This window comes from Homalodisca vitripennis, chromosome X (assembly GCF_021130785.1).
Source record: "Homalodisca vitripennis isolate AUS2020 chromosome X, UT_GWSS_2.1, whole genome shotgun sequence".
NCBI lineage: Eukaryota > Metazoa > Arthropoda > Insecta > Hemiptera > Cicadellidae > Homalodisca > Homalodisca vitripennis.
The window spans coordinates 76,370,243-76,390,878 of NC_060215.1; the positions used below are offsets into that span (position 1 = coordinate 76,370,243).

At 31.6% G+C, this 20,636-nt stretch overlaps 1 protein-coding gene across 4 annotated transcripts in view; it reads left to right on the forward strand.

Annotated features, from left to right (window-relative positions):
• Window positions 1–18,260, forward strand: part of LOC124369225 (galactosylgalactosylxylosylprotein 3-beta-glucuronosyltransferase S) — a 65,141-nt gene extending 46,881 nt beyond the window's left edge. For 2 of the 4 annotated variants that reach the window (XM_046827095.1, XM_046827098.1), the window contains 2 exons: window positions 3,826–3,932; window positions 10,667–18,260. In XM_046827095.1, coding sequence (XP_046683051.1) covers window positions 3,826–3,926 — 101 coding nt within the window. In that variant the 3' untranslated portion in view covers window positions 3,927–3,932; window positions 10,667–18,260. The remainder of the gene's footprint in view (window positions 1–3,825; window positions 3,933–10,666) is intronic. The other 2 variants (XM_046827096.1, XM_046827099.1) reach the window with 1 other exon arrangement.
• The last annotated feature ends 2,376 nt before the right edge of the window (window positions 18,261–20,636 follow it).

Below are 20,636 nucleotides of genomic sequence, written 5' to 3' on the forward strand. Positions count from 1 at the left end.
TCCCGTCAGATCGGACGGCCAACTCTGATGGCCATAGCTGCCTGTTTGCCAGCCCAGCGGCCATATTACACTCCTGGTCACACCAGATCGGAACGTAATTTGTGGTGTCTAATGGCATTGTGTATGCACTTAGTTTTTTAAAATTTTAAACAGACTATTTTGATTAAAAATACAATCTTTCAATTTGTTTTGATTATTTAAAATACGTATGATTACAGGATTTAGTTTTCATTCTGATATTATTAAGTATAATATATTTAAATGGCTATTGAAAAAGTTCTGGAATGAAAAACCAGTTTTTCAAAACTTATGTTCCAATACAAATAATTATTAAAAATAATACAAATTACTTTTTTTTTATACATATACTTACCAATGAAATGTTTTCAGTTAACTGCAATTAATGGACTATGGTCATAACCTTGATTACTATTATTTACATACTGTACATACCTAATGAGCGTCAAACTAGCATCCTCAATTTACCACAAAACCTGTTTTTCTTGTATATAATAAAATAGTTATTAAGTGTGGTTTTACATTGAAATAATAACAAGTTAATTTGTAATAACACGATTTAATTAAGTTAAACACTGGACATATTTGGATTACAATCTTATTGAAAATTGTTTTAAATTGTAACATGTGAAGTTATAACAAATTAAACACACTGAAGTTAATGGTTTTCATTATTTGAGTCTTTGGTCTGTATGTACATGAATTATTCTTTGAAATTTTTTTTAGTGTGATACTTCTCAAAGCATTCACCAGGGTAAAGCCCTGGGTTTGCAGTACAAGTTTTGCAGAAGTGTATGGTGCGTTTGCGGACTCCTCCTACTCCTCGGTCACTACAAACAATACAGTCTCTTGCTTTCTTGTTTTGAAGTGGATATATCAGGTGCAGTTTATTGTCCAGTCGCTGTTCATCGACAAGATCAGACGGCCTACGCCTTTTATTTACATTTCTGACCTCTCCCACCAGTTGTTTTACAAGGTTTTTCCGGAACTTTCTTTGTAACACTTTTTGATTTGCTGGCTTGTTACTATTAAATTAGATCATAGAATTTACAATCGCCGTTTCAACTAGTCAAAAAAAATTTTCTCCACCATTTAATACTTTTACGGATGAATGGGTATGAAATATAGTGATCCATTAAATCCACACCCCTCATCCATTCGTTGTACTTGCACACAACGGTAGGTTTTTGTACAGTTTCTTGTCGTCCACCTTTTTTTATCCTGCTAACTTCCTGCGTTGAATTATCATATAAGGTTGTTAGCATAGTTACTTCGTTTGTATCTTTCCACAGTACGAGCGAATATTTCTCATCTTTCCTGAATGCCCTAATTTCCCCCTTCTTCAGTTTTATTGGCTTGACAACTCTTTTTTTAGTGGATCTTTTCCCTTTTCTGACAGGTTGCACTTGGGGACGCAATCCTCTTCTATTTCGCTGAATAGTCCCAGTTAGTAGGTGAACTTTTTTATCATGCAATGCCGATGCCAAATCTAAGCTGGTATCCAGGCGATCGGTGAAAACATGTAGGCTACTGTACCGTAATCTTCTTCAAGTTTTTCAACTAAGTGCAACACCACTCTAGTGGTAACTCCTACGTCTTGCCTGTTCATGTTATCAGTTGCTGGTTTGCCTAGATATGGTTCAAGAGCACAAATATATCCAGTTACTGAATCAGACAATACCCATATCCTTATTCCCCATTTATTTGCCTTGTCCTTATTATACATTTTGAAACAAACTCTCCCTTTGAAAGCAACTGTACTCTCGTCGACACTGACGTTTTCTTGAGGCACGAAGTATTGCCTATACTTTTTGTCTAGGTACATGACTACTCTTTGCACTTTCCCAGACCTTGTCAAGAATCCTCCAACAGGGCCACTTGGAGGGGGACTCACATGTAGACTCCAAAAGATTTGATGGAGTCTATCCCTTGAAAAAATATCTTTAAAAATGGGTTGGTAGTCGGTGTAAACGGCAGAAAAGTAGTCCTCAATTTCTGGTTTAGGATTAAGGCCCATATTGATTAACACTCCTAAGAATGCTTTCATTTCAGAGAGCGTTATATCTCTCCAGGACCACCAGTTGAACTTTTTAGGTAAAGGGGTATTCTTTTGAATATTCAATTTGGCGTACCTATTTGTTTCATTCACGATTTCGTTGATTAAACTGTCTGTGAAGAACAACTGAAAAAATTCTAATTCTGTTACCGGCATTGGACCACGAGGTGGCTTAAAGCCACTTTCGTTCACATAAATATAATTACTTAGTCTTAGATCATCGTCTCTTCACTCTCTCCATCCATCGCCGTCAGAATCGGTGTCATGTCCAGTTATGTCTCCTGCAACTTGGCTCTCCTCCTCTTCCCCATCTCCTTCTATCTGGTCTCCTCTCGCCCCTACAATTGTGCTATCCCCTTCTTCGTATAAATTTTCTTCGATCTCATCTTCACATTCATTCTTATCTAATTCGACACCAATTTCTTCATAAAACTGTTCATCTATGTTTGAATCAATATCACTCAGATAAGGAGAACTACAGCTAACAACACTTACATTATCATCTTCTAAAATGTACCTTATATCATCTGATTTTTCAAGGTATTGATCGCTCATTTTGTTAATAAATTAAAAGTTGAATTTTAAAAAAGTTTCTAAGTTTCTCACTGTAGTTTTTACACACCAAATGAGTGCATCCAAAAGATACACTAAAATACTAATATTTACATAATACTAACAGTTCTTTACGGCAAAAATTGAATATATATATAATAATTATTTATTTAGTAAACAAATGACTTCACTACAATAAACGGTACGCACGATGAACAAGGATACATTCAACAGGTATGATAGACTCACTGCATACCTGTTGTAAACTAAGTTTCTCACTATAGTTTTTACACACCAAATGAGTGCATCCAAAAGATACACTAAAATACTAATATTTACATAATACTAACAGTTCTTTACGGCAAAAATTGAATATATATATATAATAATTATTTATTTAGTAAACAAATAACTTCACTACAATAAACGGTACGCACGATGAACAAGGATACATTCAACAGGTATGATAGACTCACTGCAACACATGGGCTCTAAATGCAGATGTCTGGGTATTGACACGTAGCAAAACGGAAGGAACTAATGTTGCCAACTTGTAAAACGTAATTCTGACTAAATCAAACAGCTGTCCATTTTTTTTTGTTTTATTTACCAATCAAACAATCAACAACACAGAAAACATGTGTCAAGTGTCCACCAGGGTTGGCCAGTAGAGTGCGTAGGGATATTTACATCGGCCACCAGGGTTGGACATCCGACCTGACAGGAAAAAGCAATGAATACTTATCCAAGCTGAGAATGGAAATGGTGGTGGCCACCAGGGTTGGACATCCAACCTCAGAGGACAAAGTTAAAAGATCTTCGCTGACCTGGCTTGGAATTAGCGGTGTCCAACTGGGTTGGCCATCCGAGGGAAAAGGGTTAAATAGTTGTACAAGTTGCACTAAAATCATTGGTGATCATGAGAGAGTTAATTGATGAATACTTCACTAGTTAAAGGAAACATTACATTAGTGAATGAATTCTAGAAGACCTCAGATTGTAATATGGTGACAGTTAACTGATGTTGCGAGTTATGGTAAAAACTTAAAGGCCCTCAAAAGTATAAAAATAATTTAATCTTACGTAAAATTATAAGCATTTAGTTTCTTTACACTTTTTTTTAATTTCATGTCCAATTTATTTGTATTTTCTTCTATTGATTTAATGTTTTCTGTCAACTTATTAACTTTGTATCATAGGAACGGTTGATGGGTTGATAGATTCAAGTTATCAGATAATACACTTAAAGCAATGGGAAGCTGTTTACGGCAAAGAATCAAACGTCCTTGGGCCACATTGATATGTTGTAAGTTATATTGTGTTATTTCTTGGTACAAGTACTTTTGTTGTGTGAGTCGCAGCTTGGGGATATGTTATTTAAGTTATATTGTGTTATTTCTTGGTACAAGTACTTCTGTTGTGTGAGTCGCAGCTTGGGGATATGTTATTTAAGTTATATTGTGTTATTTCTTGGTGCAAGTACTTCTGTTGTCTGAGTCGCAGCTTGGGGATATGTTATTTAAGTTATATTGTGTTATTTCTTGGTACAAGTACTTTTGTTGTGTGAGTCGCAGCTTGGGGATATGTTATTTAAGTTATATTGTGTTATTTCTTGGTACAAGTACTTCTGTTGTGTGAGTCGCAGCTTGGGGATATGTTATTTAAGTTATATTGTGTTATTTCTTGGTGCAAGTACTTCTGTTCAAGTATCTTCTTTGAAGGATATGTTATTTAATACAATATATATTCTTAGGCAGGAGTAATACACTGCAAACTTATTAGTAAAATGTAAAAGCACTTAACAAGTAAATATGAACTATTGTTAATAATACAACAGTGCAAACCAGCCCACAATAACTGTGTATAACATAGATAACGTGCTATCTTTTGTTAACTATAGATCACATTAAATTATGTGACCAAGTTTAAAGTGGTGTATTTTTCCTAGGATTATGATTTGTTTAGTTAGAATCAGCTTGCTTATTCTTCTCAAATATAGTAATAGTCATGATAGTGAGTCCAGTGAAATCTCGAGATATTGTTAAAAAATGTATTTTCCAACATTCTTGTTGAGTGAGTAAAACATGTGTCTGTTTGTAAGCAACAATCATTCAGTACATTGTCATCTCTTAACGTGTAATTGCTACAAATTTCTGATATCCAGACTGCTTAGTAGCTTCAAATTTCTTTATATAATTATTTGTTTATATGCATATAACACGTAAATTCCAATTTTGATCTTAAGAAATATATATTGGTATGTAGCCTACTATGTCTTGTCTTGACTACTGGTGTTATTTCTGTGACCCAGTAGTATTCTCTGTACTCTTCAATGTGCATGTGCAGGTGGTATGGGTGTTTTTGTTTACTGTAGTATTGTTATTTATCAAAGATTTACTACTCACAAAAGTTAAATCTGTACGTCACATTGCATAACAATTTATATATATTTTAATTGGCATTGTCTATATCCTGGTCAGTCACTTGTAGAAACTTTTCCATTGTCAGGTGAGGTATAGAAAGTTATACCAACTCAACAATTGGACCCGACCCTATCCATGAAAATGCCCAAACGTCCTATCAATTCTAGACCCTAATAACGAGTGTCTACCAAATTATGAGAATTCTCCAGAGTTTATCCTTATTTTGTATATAAATAGTACAAAGTATATAAATAGAAGTTGAAGATACAAACTCCAGATTATATTTTTTACATAATCTTTGCTAATATTGATACTTGTCACAAAGATAAATACCTTAAAGTTGATGATTTGCATTGATGAGTTTGATTATAAATACCAGATGAGATTCCTAATGCTTACTGCTTTAGTGTAATACATTTTAACAGTGAATTATAGTATCTTGCTTTAAAATTACCAGAAGGATACAAAACTGACAAAATACTACAGTAAATGTTGAAAAAGTTTGATAACTGCCAATGTCTTTTTAAATTTTATCAGTAACCTCTCATCACCACTAACGGCAGAAGGTCAAATTTGTTGTTCATCAGGGACAATTCATTATGGCAACATTGATAATGGTCCATTTACACATAATGTTGTCACCATAAACTACATACACTTGATAGTGAATTTATGCAACCTTGAATTTATTCGGTCCAGAAAACATTTAAGCAATTAGGATTTGTATTAATACATCACAAATAATTGGAGTTTTCATTGATATTGTCCATTTATTGACTATTTCTGCTGGACTAGTGATCCAAACAAGTATCTGGTTACACTAAACTAGTATTGGCGAAATGACTCGCCTGTCAATGTAGCCTGCCATACTCCTAGTTAAGTAATACCTGTCCAAAGACAGCCTATTTATTTTTCGTACCATACTCATATTATTTTATATGGGCCGCCATCTGATTTCATATGTTGATTTTTGAAACTGTTTGGGCACTATTTTGGTGTGTTGTTTGACTTTGTTGGTATGAGTGCAATTTTTTGAAGTTCAGCTGTCATTACATAAACATTGCACCATTGGTTTTGTGATTATAAATAGATAATTTTGCTTCCTCTTGATAATGTTTTACTTTTAAACACAATAATTGGCATCTCATGTGTGTGTATAAAAGTAGAGTTTTGTAGGTTCAAAATGTTATTTTTAGAAAAATATGCCCAAATACAGTACTAATACAATTCATAATTTGCTATTAAAAAAAAATCTCATTGATGTGGAAAGGATTATTTTAAACTAGTAAAAATAAGGATTTTAATCCAGGGAATGTTTACATTATGAAATCAGTGCTATTGTGGATTTTTCTACTTGTCATTTTTCCAAAATGTGAAAAGTGTCTACAATACCCTACTAACTGTCGTAATGGCTATCAATAATTATATAGGAAAAAATGTATTTCTAATTTTTGCATATTAAGTTAACATATTCTGAAATTTGTTTATGACCACGAAATAGTAAAGTTTTGTTTTTAATTGTAAATCTATACAAGGAACCACCAGAGAGTGCAGTTGGCGGCGACCAATAGAATGGACTGGCCTGCGCGACGTTGCCACACAACTGCCGCTGCCGCCCGGCACGGCTGGCGCATTGTGGCTGATAAACCGCTGCGCTGTCACAACTAACACTGATACTGAACATTTAAAACTTATCAGTATAATTGAAAAACAATATTTAAAATGTGTTGACAGCTATATTATATTTAAATTACTTGTATAGTTTATTAATGTTATTACAAACTAACTATCGATTAAAACAAACAAATCGTCCCGTCAGTTAGTCAGAGTAAAGTACTTGCTTATTTCCATACGATACAACAATCTTTTCAGTGATTTTAAACGATTACTAAACACACACAAAATTAATATACATGTTGCTTATATTGGACACTGCATGACGTGTTGCTTGATTAAAAATAATTAAAAAAATATAACAATATAATCAATTTTAAAATTATGGAACAATTATATTTTTAAAATTCGAAATAATCCAATTTTCCACTAAATAGCTTTTAGGGCCTACTATTTTAAAATGAAATACGTTAAAAAGCATGATTGACTTAATAATATTCTTACCTTTGCACTTGTATATTATTTATTCGCTCTCAGGCGGCAATATCGTAGCCAAAACCTCGGAGTCTTCTTCATTTTCACGGAATATTAACGGGAAATTAACGTTTTTGCGGTATTTTTGTGTTTTCTTTTTAATTTATATTTCGGCTAAATATTTTAATCCTACGATCTTCGTATATGAGTAATATAATACAATAATTTATTTCAATCCATTTAACTCAACATGGAAATAAGCTACAGAGATGTACTTTTTTTTAAATGACCGTAAAATTACATTTTGTAATATGTAGTTAATTAATTCAAGACAGCTCTAACACTTCTTTCAAGCGTAACGGTTAAGTATTTTAAGAACGCTGGACTCGCGCGGCTTGTGGTTACAGCGGGGAACAAGTTTGGCAACGTCGCTCAGTTCTCGTTGGCCGCTCCAAGGTCACGGGCAAAATAGGCTCCTCCCTCAACTGCACTCTCTTGTGGTTTTTTGTATAGGATTTTATTACTATGGAGATTGTATTTTTTATTTATAATTATTAGAAGCTATTGTATACCATTTTCATTTGGGCTTATTTCTTTATTTATTAAATCTTAATTAATATTTGAGATGAGATTATAACTTGCATACTACTTTCAAATAGCCTTTGTTAACCACTCTAAAGTCATTATTTTCTGGATGCATTCAACACCCAATAATTAAAGGAGAGGGTGTTCAACAGTGATCAGTTACTGTGGTCGCTCTATAAATAAAAATATCACAACTAGAGGCCAAAGCTCATAGTGCTCCACCTGTTACAATTCCAACTGTTAAACTGACAGGAGCCTTTATGTTGGTGTTATCCTGTTCTAAAAAAAATGCTAGAATCGGTGATAGCCATAAGAATATGTCACCATGTTCACACACTAACTCTACCACTGGACCAGGTTCTTAATCTTATGAATTCAAATATGGATATTATTGAGCATCATTATGTTCATATTGTCGGCAAACGGTTAACATTTTCAATTCATATTTCAAGCCTCTGTACTCAATATTTGCAAAGAATTCATGACTGATGTCACGGTTTTCTATGCGCTCTCACAATTGGTTATAAAAATATGCACAAATCTCATTTTGAGCGTGTCTATAAAACTCCTGTGGGACCCTAATATTGTAATTTTAGCGTTTAACTGTTTAAATGTGATAAAAATTGTCATTATAAGTATCATGGATCTCCCCAGTTTAGCTGCAAAATTTAAAAATACTTTCTTTTTTTAAGCCCCTAGAGGTAGTACAAACTTCCATGCATACAAAATTTCATGTAAATCCATTCTGTAGTTAGATTTTGTGATGTCAATTAGTGGTATTTAGCATCTGTAAATTTTGAGGATGATATTTTAAATGTGAGACTGATATGAGAAGTAAGTTAAAGATCCATCCTTTGAAAAGACAACAAGCCATTATTGTAAAGAAACAGGTATTTTCATTACTCCCTTTTAAGTAATTTAATCTTTGGTACCAGAATCTTATTTTCGTTAAAAATAACCTTTCTAAGGAGAATCTTGAAAATGTCTCTTTTAGTGATCAATTATGAGATTGCTAATATTAGTTTGTTCTGTTCTTATTAGTATCCGAGATTGGGTATTGATTATTTTTTGTCAGATGAATGCATATCTTGTGTTAGACGTGTCTTAAAAACTAGTTTAATAAAATGATATTAGGAATGAATATATAGGTGCAGTATATTTAAACATCACCTTGAATTGTGACATCTCAACAACAATCTCTTTTCAGTTGTTTCTACAATTGTAAACTCTAATTATAATGATAAATTATAAATTCTAATTAGAAACATTTGAGGAGAAACTGGGTGTGCAAAAATAATTTTAAAAAGGTGTTTAGAAGTGTATTCAGTAATTCAGCTTAATTAATTTATTCAATGGATATTTAAATATTAAAGTAGTGTAGCACCTACAGTAAATATCAATAGGCATATGAGATGTAAGTATGTGAAGAGCCTACAAGCACACTCATCTCTGTGACTGGTTTAAAATTCACAGCTCAAACTTGTCAGGATATTCAAGTTTTTGTTGTTGTTGTCTTTTGCTTAAGGGTGCTGAAAATTGGCTAACATGTTTTATTTTAATACGATCATTAGTTGTACTGTGACAATATTTCTAATATGAACTGGAAAATTACATTTAAAAAAATATATCTCTTCATTGTACATACACCGCTATTTTGTGCATATTTCCTGATAACTTCACTTAAATAGTTGAAAATATGTTTGACGTATCTATGTACAAGTGTTCTCAAAGATAACCCTTTAGATACATCTAGAACCCATCAAGTTTTTTTTTACTTTTTAGGTTGGTATACAATACACTGTGTCCATACAAAATATATGTGCAAAGTATCATATTGCAGTACACTACCAGACTTACTCACAGGGTTCGATGAACTTACATTGATTAGTTCCATGACAGTATTAGTTTTTTTTTTCATGAATATCAAGGTCTTTATTGCATTTTGAAATATCTTAAAAATTAATCAGCGTATTTGTATCCAGTTTTGTCTAAAACTTGAAGATACTTGTAAGGAGAATTATCCAAAGTTACTACATGCTTTTAGTGTACACAAGTTTATGACTGGTTTAAAAATTTCAATGAAAGTGTTGAAAATGACAGTGGTGTGGAAGACCCACAAATTGATTTGATGAAAACGTTGAAAAGTGCAGGAGTGAGTGACAGATGACAACCACTTAACTGTAGTGGTCAGTGAATGTTTATCAATCAGTGTTGGTGTAATTCACTCAATTTTGACCGTGTTTCTATAGTTTGTCCTAACATTGCATTTACCTCAACAAAAAGAAGCTTACATCTCGACTGCTCAATACTTTGACTAGTTCACTTAACCCAGTGCTTTGAAAATGATGAACTTTTCAATTGTTACTGGTGAAAAAACATGCGTTTATGGATATAACTGGTTTTAAGAAGTAACGGAGATGAAAAATAATCAGACACAGCAACTTTTTGATAAGTTAATATTTCAAACACGTTTATACTCACGTTGGATATCAAATATAAAAACATTTGTACTAAATACAAACACAGTTGTTATAAATATATAACTTAACCTCCATTTCCAATCAAAAATTACAAAAGATAAATTTGTTTGTGTGGTCAAATGGTAAGAATTCAGTTTCTACACGTTTAACGGATGCACACATTTTTTTTATGAATAATTTGTGCTATAGTGTTATGTTGGTCTCCGTATATATCCTTGTAAAAAATTAAAACGTAACTCATTATGTATGAACCATCTTGGTGCCATTTGCATGACTTTGTCAGGTCCTACTGTGTGAAGAAACTGTTTGAGATGTTTTATGTTGTTTTTAATGTTACTTAAAACTAATGTTTTTTAAGTAACTAGATACATACTTAGGAAATTAGAGAGCATTATTTTAAGAGATTGGTTGTGCGTTTAATTTCAATGTTGGCTGAAAATAATGCTATGTATTGGATGTTGCAGGCGTCAAGACATACATGAGTAAAGATGGCAAGGTTACTGCTGTGTGAAAAATCAGCCAATGTTCCCACTAGATAAATGTTTCACAATACACATTGGATCTTTTAAATTTAACACCTAATGAACCATATCCTTTAATAGCATTTAATTTGTAAATTGTGTACAAATCATTTTTATAAATTAATATATGTGTAAAACTACTTTAAACCAAAGCTAAATGTAATTAAATATTGAGAATCAATGTGAAGCAGCTGTTAAAGTGCTTAAGTAAAGAATTAAGTTTTTAATGTACTGTAGTAGGCGCTTTGTATTAAGGTGATTAGTAATTAGCAATTTTAAATTTTGTATCATCACAATTTTGATTTACAATTAGGCAATCTTTATATTTTCCAAGTTCACTGCATTTGAGTAGGGGTTTAGCAATATATTTGTGCAAAACTTGCTAGTATAGAAAGCAGATTGTTACCACAAGCATTAATTTGTCTCGCAGTGTTTTCTTAAATGTGTTGTTACACTGCATTTCCCTGTAGGTTTACCAGTAAGTAAATTAGGGTTAACATTTTGAGACAACTATCTGCTAACTATGCACAATAAATATGCATAAACTTTTCAGTTTAAGAGTTGAAATGATTCAGCATTCTTAAAAAATGTTTCAAGTAGTTTACCAAACAAAGCAACATTTATTGTTTGTCATATCATTTACGAGTTTGTTGGTTTATTCTATAACTACTGGAGAATGTGATGGCCAATGTGTACCAAATCTGGCGCTTTACGTGATAATTATATTTGCTAACTCAGATAAATGTGTATGCAATCTTAGAATTTATGAATAAGTAGGGACTGTCTGATCTGTTTTTAAAAGTAGAGTATGTATTAAAAAATAAGATATTTAAACCCAAATGCAAAAAGATATCAACACTGTTTATGTGAGTTTAAATAAACAAAATTGTCCAAATCAACACTCTTAAGAAGCGGCACTTTAAACATGTATGTTAGCACGATCTTAAGAACCTAGGTTACACTGTTATATGCCTCAACTCCTAATTTATTTGTTTGCCTTTTTAAAGCAAGTATCATGTAACAGTATAACTTCAACTTTTTTCTATTATGACAAATAAATTAGAAATATTAAATGCAAACATGTTTTTTCTCAGTAAATTTTTATAACACTCTTTATTGCCATAACAATGGTTTACTGAAGCTTCTCCCAATATTTTAGCTAAACCCACACAGCTTTTAGGTTACATGATTCTTGCAAGGCCCATCATCACACAGAATGTAGTTTTAACATCAACAAACTCTTAATAATTTATTTTAGTATTAGAATTTAAATGAAACCTAACATGTTTGGAACCATCTACCTAGACTATCAAGCAGTTTTCACTGGAAAATAAATCTAATAGTACGTAAAACATTATATTAGTGCTGTAAACTTCTCCTAGTGGAATTTAAACTGTCAAAATGTGAATTTGTACTTATCTTATTACTTGATTGGAAAATGTATGAATTGAGATTTGGAACCAGATATATGTATTCCGTCTATTTTATACCATAAATTGAAACTGATTTCACAAAATGAATATTATATATCCAAAGAGGTGTTTAGGAATATATTTAAAGGTATTAAAGTATCAAAATTTGTTTGTGAACAGCTGCTCTTCATAGATGGTTATTGTATTGGTAACAATTTAAAGGGTTTAAGGATCGTAAACGTTACTTACAGAGATAAAAGTTTATTTTAAATTGATACAATGCTCAACACTGTAAATGGAATACCAAAATTATGATTCTTCTAAATCCTATTGCTGGTTGAATTTATAGGTCAACAACAGGTGGATATCAATTCTACTACTGACTTGCTAAATCCCATGCATTGTCCTGTTTCCATGATATGTGATCTGAAGTTTTTTATATCACAGATCAAAATGATTACATGTGTGTAAAAACAGTCAGGTGTGAATTAGTACCACCTTTCCAGTCTAAAGTTGGCAAAGGTTTCATGCATTAGAAATCTGTGGATTGACAGATGTCATACCTACAATACCAACATACATAGTGACTATGGTTCAGTTGAGGTCAGTAGTATATGCTGTTTTGCTTTGCACTATGACTGTCACGAAACATGTGGTACACTGCTGTCTAGATTAATGGATTGTACTAAATCTCATTTGTGAATGTGTGGTAAGGAGTTTTAATGTTAAAAATCATGTATTTATGATTTATAGGGACACAGACAACCCTGAACAGAATTAGCTAGTAGATCTCACTGCATCAACACAACATTGAGTGGGATATGCACATTAAAAAAATGGGATAAGCAATGAATGCATATAAATATTTTGTATTTATTTTACATTCTATCACAATAAAAGATTTGTTTCCTTGTTTTATATGCATGCCAATTGACATACATAATATTACATAATATACATTCATGTATTTATGCCAAAAGGAAGATCACAAAAAAAGTTTTATTAGACTAAATATTTAAATTGATATTTTTGGTGTTCCACGTTAAGTGTTGAGTAGTTTACTGGGTTGTTTCAAGTATCGTGTTTCATGATATTACACAATAAGACAGTTAATTGTGAGTCGTTACAAGAAACTTAGTGTGAAATTCTGTGGTATTAGCTTAATTTATTTACTCATTATTGTCACAAAAAATGTACAGAATGTGTTTAGGTGTAAATTTAGCTTGTAAATGTTTGCTTTAACACAAATGGTGCCAAAGGTGTGTTATTATGCAATTCTGGATGTAAAAGTATGCTAGTGATAATTAAATTTGTTATGTGGATTGTTTATATCCTGAGTAGAAAATAATTTTTTAATGCTATTATCACTATTATTAAATATTGTTTTGGAAATATTTGGAAAGCAATTTTCAAGCAATTTTCAAAAATAAAACTAAAGCAATGGCTCATTATAGCCAAAAACTAGTCCATCCAAATATTCGTTAATCCTAAATTTTACATTTAATTGGTAAAGAGTATTGTTTTAGTGTTAGGTTACATGTGTGTCATAGTTGAAATTACTGTGTATCATATCATTACGGTTACAGTATATTACCACTAACCATGGAGTAAAATACATTACCACATTCTAAATCTGTATCTTGAATCTCAAATTAACAGTGGTGCCCTCTCAACCAACACCCCAGGAGACCAAAGCTTGGTCGGATAAGGAAAAATTCAATCATCATTGCACTATTCCTACGCTATTAATCATAAAGAATGAGCTTAATGTTATTTGAGAACAGTTTTATCACCTAGTATATAAGTTGTTGATAACAAGCAGCTCAAGCGCGGTACTTTGTTAAAAACAACCAGCTAAAATACTGTGGCAATCACTTAGGTTGTTTATTGAATATACAGTAAACTTATAGTAAAAATATGATTCAGTCTGTACTGGTTACTTGCTTGATTATTACACATAGAGTTTATTATATAATCACATAAATAATGTGACTGACTTTCTTAAACTGTGCAACATGACAGTTAAGCAAAGGGTGATTGATTCAAAGGTGGTCCAGAGGGCACTACTGTAGTTAGTTTTCTATATATTATTCTATGATTGCAATTTCATAAAAGAGTAATCTCTGTTTCTGTACTGGAACTGTACATAACTCAAAATATTATAGTTTTTAATAGAAATTGTATTTATTAAGAACATGGTAGCTACATTTTTTCTCATTATGTATGCATATATATGAATATAATTGATTTTATGGTGTAACAAACTTGGTTAAGATAGCACAAAACATAACCTTTAAGAGTGAGATTTGGTTATATGCCCTCATGTGTGTAAAGATATGTCCAAATACAATGATTTGCTCATACCTGTATTGCATGTAAAGCTATTTTCTTTAGATTATTCAAGTTAGCTTGCTCATTTTCATGGTCGAATGATACAGTTTAATTTTGTCATAATTCAAGCATTTTGCACTTTTTCTATTTTCATTATTACTTGTTCATCCCATATATAAAGAACACATGTTATCAGTCACTATCATGACTCACTGGTCAGGTAACAACAAAATAACAGGAATATCACAGACAAGTATGTTTAATTTATAATAAAAGTGTACATCAATATAAATAATTTTGTTACTCCTTCAACAGCATCTTCACTAAATGTGGTTATCATCTAATCACTTATACAGATATCTTGATTTTGCTATTTAAAGTAAGCATGGAAATAGCCTATTAAAACACTGCACGCTGAAACATAATATAAATAAAAATATGTTGTTATTAAAATGCATTTGCAGTTTTATAAAAATTCATTTCATCAATTTAACTTGGAAGTAAAATCAAGTCCTCCTGTACTATGCATTGACTATCTTAATTTATTTTGCAGATTTATAACTTGATTTATCCTCAATATATTGATTGGTTTATTTCCTTGAAGGTTTATTGGGCCAGATAACTAAGGATGTTTTATATGGTTGTTAGTTTCTGTTGTTACATTGATGTCTTTTATAGATTATAAGTTGATTTATATCACATATACAGTAGTTAATTACTTTTTATGAAAAATATTTGTAATATAACTAATACAATATTATTTGTACATCTTCATCACAAAGGTTACACAGTTTATTGTCACAAGTCGACCTTACTTTTTACAGGCATGATTAATATTGTGTGTGCATATTAGAGGACAGACAGTTCTAAAACCCTTTCATAAGTAACATGTAAATAAAACATGTTTAATTTAGTAAAATTAGGTAAATTTTAGAAATAATGTATTTAATTTAATATTAAACTATGCTTCAACGCAATACATATTATTTCTTTATAAATTGATCAAGAGTTTTAAATATTACAAAAATTGCCTGGTATTGAAGTAGTGATTTGTTTTCTTGTGTTTTTCTGTATTATAAGTAGCAGTGTAAAATTTTTAAAGTTAACAATTAACTTATACAAACACTCACACATATACATATTGTTATTTTTATTATTTAAGTTTATATATGAAAATAACTTAAATCTCTTGGAAAATGATAAAGTAGTTGAAAGCAATAAAAAAACACACTTTTTGTAAAGCTAAATAACTAATTCAGGTTTTTGTAATATGTGGTTAAGATTAATACTTTCGAAATTGTTAGACACTTTAATGTAAGGGAAAAGAAGTTCATGGGCTCTTATCTCATCACAAATATTACGTATCTGTTGACTGGAAATCATATAAAATTTTGATTTACATATCTACGAAACAAGTATTGGTGACATGTTCCTAAATGCCCTCTGAAGATAAAACATATTTTCATTTGAAATAAAAGATATTTTAATTAAGATTTGTTAACACTATGAGCAAAATAATAATTAAATACAAAGTGAAATACTGTGTATGTGACATAAATGCTATATTATATGTAGTTTCCATTTTTTTCTGTGTATTATTGGATCATTAGTTACACTCATTTTGGTTGTTATTATTTTTTTATTTATTTAGTATTAAGTATTTTGTAGTATGTTACTTATACAGGCTGTGAGTGGTTAGTAAGTACAGAATGTTGTGACATGTGAGAAACAAACTATGTTTATGCTTATCTTTCATCTGAGAATTCTGGAAAAGTGCTCATTTGTCTGTAATATTTGAGACTCAGTGTGATAATCATTCACACACACACACAACCGTATAAACCGGGTATTGCAAAAGTATGGAATCTGCAAGTTTTTTATGATAATTTTTATTCTAAAATATTTTTTTGAACTTTTCACATGTTACTCTTTTTTCACAACAAATTAAAATTACAATTAAAGTTTAACCATAGAACTGACAATGAACATTATAATGTCGATCCGACACGCATGTGTTTTTACAGTTCATATAATACATAAATCAACACTACCACCACTATTTATATACCGTACCATTTCAAGTAGAAAGAATTTACTGATTTCAATTGTGAAACTTGTTTTGCTGTTTTTATAACATCAGTCACAGTGATATCATAACCTTTCCAAAACATTGTTTTCATCTAGCCATTTTGAAAATTAGTAATATATCATGAGTATGGTTTGTTATGTTGGTTTATAAGTTGTTATAGCTTTGTTTTAGGCTATACTGTGGTAAGTTTTGGTATATTTTGGAAATACTTAGTGTAAAAAATTATATTTTTTTTTAGTTTTTGAAAATAATCGTACCCATAACAAATTTATGTACGTCTCACCACTTTTCTAAAATAAAAAAATTAATAAATTGGTTATTAATTTAGTTATTGTGTCATAGTACACATAATTCTCTAAATGGTGGTATATTTTTTAAACATTTAGAGTAAGATTTATCTTTTTTGTAAATTTTTGAAAATAATCGTAACTATAGTAATAAATTTTGTCTTTCATGTACTATTTGTGGTTTTTACGATATATATATATATATATATACATATATATAATTTTTCTTCAAAAGAACCTGGATAACATTATATCATCTCAGAATAAAATGAAGAATAAATAGGCTATCTCAGATTGTAATATATATAATATATCACACTTTACGAGGGGCAGTCTGCCATATTTTTTAAATGGCTTATGCGTGATGTTTTTATAGCATAATTATCTCCAGATTTTCCTGGAAAAATTATTGTATTACACATATAGGTTTATAGCAAAAAGGTATTTTTTTACAAAACGTTTAAAGTATGTGGTACAAAACACTCAAGGCTTACCATCTGAGGAAAAATTTAATGCTAGTTCGAGGGTTAACAATATTTGTATATTGAAATAAGATAATATAAATCCATAAAATTACATTTTATACAAAAACTATATCTAGTTGACAGTCGGTTAAAAAAAAACACCATTTCGTAATAAAACAGCAATTAATAAATAATTCAGAAATGAGAATCTTTGCATTCTTTTTATTGTTATACAGTGGAGTCCCGATATAACGAACTCCGATATAAAGAATTCCCCGATATAACAAATTTTTTTAAATCCCCTTCTAACATCCATAACACTCAATGTAAAAAATATCCCAGTATAATGAATATTGAGCGTAGCAAACCCCTATATAACGCACGCAACCCCTGCATTACAAATTTCTCCATTCCAAACCTCGGTTTAGCGTCGTTGAGTATTGATTGTGGCGACTCACGGACAAGTCCAGACATGAAAACAATGGACCTGCTTCCCCTACAACCATGTCAGTCAGTGCAGCGTTGACATTGTGTTTGTTTACACCCTGATCAGTAGCTAGTGTTGTTTCGAGTCAGTTTGTTTACATCGACGAGCAGTTTTCAGGCTGTCGTAACTAATTAAGGCGGTTAAAAACTGAGTAAATTTCCCGTGATTTTACTCTCTGTGTAGTCGGTTTTTTTAAATTTTGTGTTCGTGTTTGCTATGGCGCAAAAACACAGTAGAAAATCGCTTACAGTAGAATTTAAACGTAAAGTAATACAATTTGTTGAAGAAAATCCCAAAAAAGAAGAAATTGGAGATTGCCAAGAACTTTGACATCACTTCCTCCACATTAACCATTATAAAAATTATAAAAAATAAAGGAAAGTACGGAGTTGACGGTGGACTGTCTTCAAAACGTGAAAAAAGGCTAAGAAAGGTGAGCTACAGGATGTTAAAGAAGCTATTATTAAGTGGTTAAAACAGTGCCGGGATAAAAATGTACCCCATTGGAGGTCCTATACTCCACGAAAAGGCTCAACAGTTTGCAGAATAATTAGGGCACGCAGACTTTCGAGCCAGTAATGGCTGGTTGAATCGGTTCAAAAAGAGGCACGAAATAAGTTTCAAAAAGATTTGTGGCGAGAGTGCTGCCGAGAATGTTGTAACTTGCAAAGATTGGAAAGCTAAATTGCCAGACTTGACCCGTGGATACAATGTAGATGATATCTACAATGCTGAAGAGACAGGGCTTGTTTTTAAGTGCCTACCAGACAAAACGTTAACGTTTAAAGGAGACCCTTGCAACTGGGGCAAAAACAGCAAAGATTGTTTGACAGTCTTGCTCTGCACTAACTCATCCGGTACAGATAACCTGAAACCTCTGGTTATAGGGAAGTCAAAATAAGCCCATATGTTTCAAAAACATATCGACCTTACCAACAGACTATAAAGCTAATAATAAAGCGTGGATTAACAGATAGGTCTTCCTTCGATGGCTGGCTGAAACAAACCAACAAAGCGATGAAAAAGAAAAGAGAAACACATTCTTTTATTTATCGACAATTGCACTGCACATGCAGATATTCCGGCGCTAATGAACATGAAAGCTCAGTTCCTGCCTCCAAACACAACGTCTATACTCCAACCTCTTGATCAAGGAATAATACAAAATTTCAAAACCAAGTACAGAAGGGAGGTTGTCCGTCAATTCTTGAACGACTTGGAATGCCAATCTCCAACCAAAATTAGTGTGTTAGATGCTATGTGGATGGTTACAAAGGCATGGAACAATGTGGAAGACAAAACTATTTCAAGAAAAGCGGCTTTGAAGTGAATGATCGTGACAAAAACCAAGATGAAGACGATCCAGAAGTTCAACAACCAGAACCAATTGAAGGATGTTGGCCAATAGTGAGGGAGGCTTTAAACATGGACTTGGATTTTGAAGAGTTTGTCACTTTCAATGACGACGTTGCAATTTGTGGAGAGCTCATTCATGCTGAAATCGTATCTTCCATCGCAGGGGATCAAGAAGCAGAAGACGACGTGGATGAAGAACTCGTTAGTCATCAACCAGATTTTTACATCAAAGGACGCAAGAGATCCCCTTAATGTGTTGAAGTGTTATTTTCTAAAAAGAAATTGCTTTAAAAGATGTTGTTAAATCTATTACTGTGCTGGATTGTGAAATGGATAATCTTACACAAGATAAACAATCAAAAATTACTGACTTTTTTAGCGGTATTCAGGGTACTGCATAACGATGGACACACAGTAGTAAAAACTTGTTGATTAAGTTTTGAACTTAAATTAATAAATTAGAATTACAAAAATGTTTTGGTTTGAGTACAATTAGGAAATTTAAAACTATTTTCTTCATATCATTCTGTGTAGTACAGTAGCATACATATTCTCTTTTAGCAAAACATCCAATGTTTGTTTGTTTGCGTTTTTTTTTTTTTTTGTTGTTGTTGTTTAGTTTTGTATATTCCAACACGAATTTAACTTTAACACAGTTTAAAATTGGTAATAGTTTTCCATGTGTGGTCCTCAAATAAATTATTCTCAAAAACATTTACGTTTTTTCCCCTGTTTTTATAGTGTTCTTTATAAGTTAAGACACAGGTCTGCAGTTATTCTGTCTATCATTTGTTAAACCGAGGTCAGGTGATTAGAAATTCATTATAAAGAGGTTTTAATTCAACTTTAAGAAGCCGCTTATAACGAATATTGGCCGCATTTAACCTTGATATAACGAACTCCGTTATTGAAAAATTTCCGATATAACAAATTTTTTTTCGGACCCTTCATATTCGTTATACTGAGGTTCTACTGTATTTCATAAATTACAAATATAAAACACCTTATTGCAAGTTGTATTTTCAGCTATTGTCATTATTACAAAATAACAACATTTATTTACATCATTGAATATACTGATGTCAAATCCTCATAAAGATAAGTCACCAATATTTAGACAATTGAATTCTAACAATTACATCCAACAAGTCCCTTCAAAGTTACCTGATATAGGCAATCAAACAACAAACACCACTTTGTTTATCTGACTATCAGACCACACCATCTATCCCCTGTCATCTGAATCGTTGCAACACATCTGTAATTAAGCATTGTAGGGGTCTTTCTGGTCTGGTTTAATCATCCTCATTACAAATTGAAATTGTAATCCTAATTGAATTAGTTTGTTTGATTTTGCACTTATTTATTCATTTAGGACAACAAACTGAGAAATGCGTTTGGCTTCCTTACTCCTATAAGAACTGGATATGAATTCAGTCCATGTTGTAAATATTATTTGGCAGTTCTTTCTTAAATTCCTTAAATTT